The sequence below is a fragment of the Pavona decussata genome, unplaced genomic scaffold (genome assembly GCF_977016875.1).
Source record: "Pavona decussata unplaced genomic scaffold, jaPavDecu1.1 SCAFFOLD_386, whole genome shotgun sequence".
NCBI classification, from domain to species: domain Eukaryota; kingdom Metazoa; phylum Cnidaria; class Anthozoa; order Scleractinia; family Agariciidae; genus Pavona; species Pavona decussata.
In genome coordinates, this window is record NW_028145758.1 from 1,699,246 (window position 1) to 1,707,013 (window position 7,768).

A 7,768-nucleotide genomic window follows, 5' to 3' on the forward strand; every position below is an offset into this window, starting at 1 on the left:
GAAAGTTATGATGCTGCAAAGTTGTTATGCAGTTTTCGTAACCTCCATATTGAACTCTGTCAGCTTTCACTGTTTTCTTGCTCATGTTGAACTGGAAAAAGAGCTTTTTGCTGCTTGGAATCAAGTTCCGTGGCCATGCAAAGGAAGAAGCAAAAACAACAATAGGCTACATGGATGGACTTTCTAACCAGGAAAAAAAAAAGCTAAAAAGTTAAACCTTCTAGATCTCACATTCCTAAAAACCGCAGCCGGTTTCTTGGATATAAACAAAGCCTATCACTGATGCCGGGATATAAAACAGTGGAGGATGCATTTCACTGTGACCGACACCGAGTTCAAACACTTGGATTGCTTCTGGGTTTTAGTAAAGATACGGTTTCAAAATAAGGTAAAAAATCTCTTCTGTCATTTGTTTTCACTCCCGCGGACATGTACGAAAACTTGTCGTTTGTCTGCTAGTAGTTTTGTTTCACCTCTTCAGTTCTTATAAAGTTCTGCTGGAGTCATTTTGCGAATTATTAACTTATTTTGATGTTAAAGATACTTGTTTGATGTTGAGGAAATTTACCCTGCGAACTTGAAAAAAAGAAAGTTTGAAAACAGACAAAACGTGTTTACAGCAGTTTCTTGTCCCTTGGATGACCATAGAAATCAACAACTAATAAACAAATGAACATTAAACTCAAGTTTTACTTGTAATACTTTTGAAAGCAGTAAGCCGACAGCCGTCATAGGAAGCGGTAAGCTTTTCGGCAAAAAGAAGTAATCGAGAAATTCACTTCCGACCAATGTTGAAAAATTTGGCACTGATCTGTGAACGAAATCTGCTAAATTCGACAGCTTTTAGATTGACTAGATAATTTCTGCCAATAAACTAAATTCTTTCTAACCTTTCGCTCGGTAATCCCTAACTTGTTTAACCATTACCTGTTTCACATGCACTCGGCATTAAACGTTTTGTTTTACCCTACACTTTGGTCGGCTTATTTCGGCTTATTTTTAGATGTTTTGGTACAACACATGGGGACGTGTGGAGCCCACGCTTACAATCTCTATCCCTAATTATGACTCCTGATACAGACAAATCTATCGCTCGCCATTCTACACCGACTGTAAAAAAAATAAACAACCGCGAAAAGGCGGGAAATGACGTCATCAATATCCTTACTAGTGAGGATATAGAAAGTACGCCTCTCGGATCCCGGATGTAGTTTTGTATGAATTTTACGAGTGTTGACTTTTCCTGTAAAACACTCGTGTCTATATAATAAATAATAGTAAACACTCTTCATAAAAGCAAGGCGAATTGGGCTTTCGTCAAACCGAGGCAAATAGCCACAGCAGGCCCCAGCTAAAAAGAAAAGAATTGTAGGGGGGGAGGGGGACCCTTTCCATTTATCTTAATTTTCCGGAACAAACGAATGACTTTTGGAGGTAATCTACTTTTTCCACCGTTCCATTTGTACAAAATTTTCATTCAGTCCATTTTGTTGTTTTCTTGCGCTAACATTGCGCTGTCACGTACATTTTTTGGTCTTTTTTTTTTTAACAACAACAACAATTTATTTACAGATTTAGATTATATAAAGGGTTTGTCCCGCAAATAGCCACAAAGCTAGTCGAGGCGGGACAAGACAAAAAAATTACAGTAAATTACAAACATGCTAGAAAACGGAAAACTTCACTTTACATAATAACGCAGATTTAGAAAAGGCTATACATCAAAATTAAAGTAAATTATATGTAATTTTTTATTATCATTAATCAAGAGAAAATGTCCCCTCATTTTCTCTTGCATTAATATTACAATAGAAAAGAGATGAAAAGGGAAAAGGAGAATCGGATTATACTGGCAAAGAGAAGGACATGGATGATCAGTTTTTCATTTGGTCAATTATCGTTTCCACTTCACTATAGGAGTCTACAGTTTCAAGTGTATCAAATAACTTTTCTTTTAGGGATTCTTTAAAAGATTTTTTTGTACTTTTTTTAGAGTTGCAGATATCCCGTTCCAAATCTTGACCCCAACACGCGAGAATGCATTTCGTGTGGCATTAATGCGAGATTCCTTTGTATAAAAATGATCAGAGGTAGCGGAACGCGTTTTATGGGAATAGAAACTAGAAATTCGGGAAAACAGATTCAGAATATTTCTTGGGGCAGTGTTGTCGTTTAAATCAAACATGAGGTTGCAAACGGATTCACAATACAAGAATTGTACTGGTAATATTTTTGCTTTAACAAAAAAAGGTATGGTATGGTCGTTTGTTTCAGCAAAATATATTAGCCGCAATGCGCGCTTTTGAAGAACAAGAATTTGATCAAGGAAGGTTTTACATGCATTGCCCCAAGAACCATAAGTTATGTAAGGTACGATTTGTAAGGTACTTATAAGTTATGTAAGGTACGGTCTACCAGTGAGAGTAATTGATAGCATTTCCATTGGACACGCAAACTTTTCGTAAATTTGGGATAGCGTCCATGGTTTCCATGCAAAATAGTGGAGCTTGGAAGCTTGAATTTGTTCGCATTTGTGATGACGTTAAACACCGTAGCCGGCCCACGCAAATTTTGCGTGTATTCCCGCAGTAATCTCGTACCCTGCACAGCACCCTGATCTCAGTCGACCGTGGGAGATCTGGGCACAAAATTATGAAAACTTTAAAAACTGCAAAAGCCGTGAACGACGATCCTGCTTGCTTGTACATTGGATCTCACAGGAGATCTAATCAGCCAAACTTGAAAAATAGACGATGAGAAGTCCAAAGACTACTGCAAAGCTGACACAACGTAATATATTTTAAAACAATATTTTGGCTGGCCAAACCAGCCGTCTTCAGGTTTAGATGTTACTAAATTATAAATGAAATTACAATGTTATGACACCGTATTCACAAATGGCCGCCAACCTGGGACGAGCGCGCGGCCAAACATGGAATCGAGGCGTTTTAGGATAAAACTTCCAGATCATTGTAGGAAACAAGTGAAATTATGTCTGTAGTCCTTTCGGAAAGCGATATTCCTGGTTCCTCTTTAAATGGAAGAAATCCATCGGAGCTGAAAAACGACGAGTTACGTTTTTGGCTTAAATGCCGTGATGATCCCGCCAAAGGTTTACGCACAAAAGCCCAACTCGTTAAGCGGTAAGCTTGTATTGTTCGATCGATGCATCCTTTTGACACAATAAACTTTGAAATTAATATACTCTTTTGTGTTTCTAAGCAGTAAGATAGTATTCTTCGATCGGTGTTTACGTTTGACACAATCAACCTGAAATACTCCTTTGCGTTTCTGAATAGAGTTGAAGAATACATCAGTCAAGGAAAGGACGGTATTGTTGTTGATCCTGATCCAAATTCACTGTACACGAAACGAAAACTTGCCAAGCAGAGTGATACTGCTGGGCAAAATTACGTATTACCAACTAGTTCCAGTAGTTCTGCTGTCGCTTCAAGTTCGGAGCAAACGGTGAATTTTCCAAATCATGGCTGGGGCAATCGCTTGGAAAAAATGCCGCTTTTTACCAAAGCTGAGATGAATCGATTCATTGAAAAAAGTGGCAAACACCTAGGAAGCAGTCACCATTCCGTACCGACCAGCTGGAGAAAAGCAAAAACTTTTTTAGATGACGAATATCTTAAAGATGTTCAATGCACAAGTGATGAAACCCACTTTTATTTTCGCTGCAAATGTTATCATTCCTTCCGGAAAAACGACGAACCGCATGTTCTTAGGGTTGCATTATGCATTCTATCAGGAGATGTTGTGCAATCAACGTGTTCTTGCGTTGCAGGGAAAACTGGTTACTGTAATCATTCTTTGGCACTAATGCTGAAAATGTGCAAATATTCTTTGTTTGAGAGTACAAGTACGCTTGATTTGCATGATGATGCCGACAATCCAACTGAAGCTTGCACGTCAAGGCTCCAAACCTGGCACCGAAAGGGGAGGGGGGACACTATTGTGTCAGAACCAGTAATGGATTTAATTGTCAAAAAAACCAAACTGAGCGACAGTGAACCTCGAAGAGAGCCGGGCTTGAAGTGTCTACTTTACGAAGCAAGAAATAATGTCGCAGTCCAAGAGGACGAAGAAACAAGATTTAAGGACACTTTAAGGGAAATAAATCCTAAAATGGGATTAGCAAACGTCTCAAGCAATCATGATAACTTGGTTGATACTAAGTATGGGAAAAGTCCTGTAGGATCCTTCTCAAGCTACCAGCTGTCGCATACTGAGTCAAACTTTGATGTTTATATTAACGTTGAGTCTGCAGTTCAGAGAATTGATACAGACACAAACAATCCTCAAATAAATCAGTTTCCTTGTTTCCCTTTACAAAACCTAGGAGAAAGTGAGGAACGTAACCTGAGTGATGATAAAAAGGAGTTTGTTAACCGACTAAAGTTGGACGAGGATGAGATTAACGCATTAGAGGGCGCCACAAGAGATCAAGCCAGTAGTGAGCTGTGGAGATCCGAACGTCGATTCCGGTTTACAGCTTCAAATTTTCACTTAATTTCTCACCGACAAAGAAACCATCAAAATTTTGCTAACACTCTTATACATCCCAAAGCTTTCACTTCAAGGCATACAAGCCACGGAATTAAGTACGAGCCAGAAGCAATACATGCCTACATGAAGCATATGACCAATAGATCAATGCCAGTTGATGTTTATAAATCTGGCCTTGTTGTGTCCCAAAAAGAACCAACCCTGGCCTGTACACCTGACGGGAAAGTAATCGATCCAGGCTGCACAGAACCGTTTGGATTACTTGAAGTAAAATGTCCTGAGACGAAGTTTCTTGTGACGCCACTAGATGCTTGCTCTGACAGCAACTTCTGTTGTGAAAACGTTGATGGACAGTGCAAACTGAAAATTACCCATCCCTATTATGCACAGGTACAAGGTCAAATGGGAATTACGGGTTCCAAGTGGTGTGATTTTGTGGTGTACACCAAGAAGGGAATGTCAATAGAAAGAATCCCCTTTGATCCCCAGTACTGGCATGAACTGGAAGGCAAGCTACTTTTGTACTATTATGGGCATTTCATTGATTTTGCTATTGTTGAAGCCTTGTAAGCCCCAATGTTATGTACACTTAGGCATATATTGGGCTTGGTGGAGGTTTCTTCTTGGGGTTTCACGAGCTTACATCCCCCATACATCAAACCACAGGTGTATATGTCAGTTGACGAAAATAATGTTGTTGCTAATGATGTTGTTATGCTAACAAAACCTTTACATGTTTAACACGAGTCTATACAATCAACGGGAAGTAATAATTATTTAATGTAGACAAGAAAAGGGCAACTGATACAACTGATTTATAAGTCATATTTTTGTAACTGCAACAAGATTGTTCAGAGACTAAAAAAAAAAACAATGAAAACTTTAACTTCGAGTATGTGATTAGGTCGTGAGTCCTCAGATTATTATTCAGATAAAATGGGATCCTGAACGTTACATAAGAAACTACAAACCGTCCACATTTGGTTGACCAGAGGAATTGAAGTTAACTGTGTTATTCTGTCCCAAATGTGGAAATTTTTAATTTTATTAATAGACTTGAAATCTTCAGGCATAGATTTATCAACTTCCTCTCGGTTGGGCCAAATATTTATAGTGCCAAAACGAAGATACATAAAGTTGATCCAGGAAACAAAAATCCTGCTGACTGTTGGCTGAGAGATGCCAAATAAAAATGCCAAATGTGCCTCATTAAACCCTTGTCGCAATCGGCACATGACTAAAAAAAATTCATCTTCGGGTTTCAGAGTTCTCTTTCGCCCAGGTTTGTTTTTCTGATTGTCCCCATCGTAATTATGTGCCTGGACCTTTTTGTCGGTCGACCGCCAGTAGCGGATGTTTTGTCCGTTTTCCCCTGGGTTTAAGTATACCAGCGTGGCCTGGAATGTCTGCACGTTTGGAAACCAGTGTAAAACGAAATAGATTCATCTCCAGACAGATTATCTATGCAAAACATGCGTGACTTTAATTCTCCGTTCTCCTCGAGTTGACGCTTAATTTCTGCCTGAGCATTTCTCAATTGGGCTTCTACATTTCCTAGTTTCTCTTTTGAAATTGATACTTCCTCATCTAACCGCGCAGTTTCCTCTTGAGCTTGTAACAACTGGAATCGTAATGACTCGCATGAATCTTGTGATTCAGTATTTACGATTTCAGCTGTTTCGAGAGAAACTGTATCGTCCGCTTCGGATGTTATGTCGCTGCTTACCGTGAATGATTCTTCCGTGAACGATTCCTCCAGTCGACGCTTTCTCTTCTTCGGTAAAAATCTTGCAGACGGTGGCGGTCTCTTTCGCGGTGAAGTGCGCCATGCAAATTTCGAAGGAACTGCGGTGATGTCTACACTCATCTTCTTTCCTCCAAGGTCTTTTTTGATTTCGCTTTCACGAAAGTGCAGTGAGCAAACTTTTGTAATTTCCGTCAGTTTGAATTTCGTTCCAACGTCTCTTCGAATCTTCTGCAGCCATTGAGCTCGAAGGTTTGGATCTTTCGGAAAATTGAAAAAGCCGACTCTCTTTCCGTTGGCGTCTACGATTCCTCTCTGGTTGCAAAGAGGAACACAGCAATTAATATTTGAACTCGAACTCATCCCCGGTGAAATTAGCAGTAAAAAAACTGTCGCATTAAAGAAATCGCTTTTAGATGACCGATAATTTCAACGTAAGTTGGCCAGTTAATTGGCCAAAGTTTGCACGAAAACAAATATTTATCCTAAAACGCCTCGATTCCATGTTTGGCCGCGCGCTCGTCCCAGGTTGGCGGCCATTTGTGAATACGGTGTATAGGAGCGGCAGAAATGACGTTTACAAGGTGGTACCAAAGGATAAGAAAATAAGTAAAATAAAATAAAAAAATTACAATTCATCACGTCTATTCAAACCGTGGGGTTCCAAGGTCCCCGCTAAATCTACATAAAAAAAAGACTCTCTGGCTTTTCTGATTGAATCACGTGAGGAGTGGATAACTTCAAGTGGTATTTGTTGCATGTCAGTGTGGCAGTGGTTAGGTTGAGAAAGAAAATGTTCAGAAACAGTGGTTGGTTTGGATGTAATGTTAGGTTTTTCAACTGGGCGTCTATGTTCGTTGAATCTGTCTTTGAGACGTCGCTTAGTTTCACCTATGTATTGTAAATGGCAGCGGTTGTACCAGGTTATGTGTGAAGTGATAATACGGGTTTCGCCTGTGGAAGAAAATGTATAATGTTTAAGACCGTTAGTAATGTAAGGACAAGTGGCGCAATTTTGTCCACAGTGGAAAGACCCCGGCGGCTACATTGACGAAAAGACGAAACAATACCTTATACAAACTGACGTTAAACCTGGACGCTTTTAGACCTTTTACATTTTACCTAAAATTCACAAAACTGGAAACCCAGGACGCCCCATAGTTTCATCTAACAGCCACCCTACAGAACGCATCTCACAGTTCGTTGACTACCACATCATGTAACCCTCTCATCTCTTCCTTGGATTCGCACATTAAAGACACTACTGACTTCCTTCACAAACTCTCTAACCTTGGGACTCTACCTAGTAACGCCCTGCTTGTCACTCTCGACGTTTCATCATTGTACACCAACATCCCACACAACGAAGGAATTGATGCTTGCCGTCATTTCTTCGAAACTCGTACGGACAAACACATTCCTACTGAGACACTTTGTGACCTTTTACGCATGATACTGACCATGAATAAGTTCACATTTAATCAGCAACACTATCTTCAGGTCCATGGT

General features: G+C 39.7%; 1 protein-coding gene across 1 annotated transcript; it reads left to right on the plus strand.

The window, feature by feature from the left end:
* The first annotated feature begins 2,991 nt into the window (after positions 1 to 2,991).
* Positions 2,992 to 5,159, plus strand: LOC146451570 (uncharacterized). The gene is made up of 2 exons (XM_085098763.1): positions 2,992 to 3,143; positions 3,300 to 5,159. Exons 1-2 carry the CDS (start codon positions 2,992 to 2,994, stop codon positions 5,083 to 5,085), a joined length of 1,938 nt encoding a protein of 645 aa, XP_084954889.1. The 3' UTR covers positions 5,086 to 5,159.
* Positions 5,160 to 7,768: the final 2,609 nt, after the last annotated feature.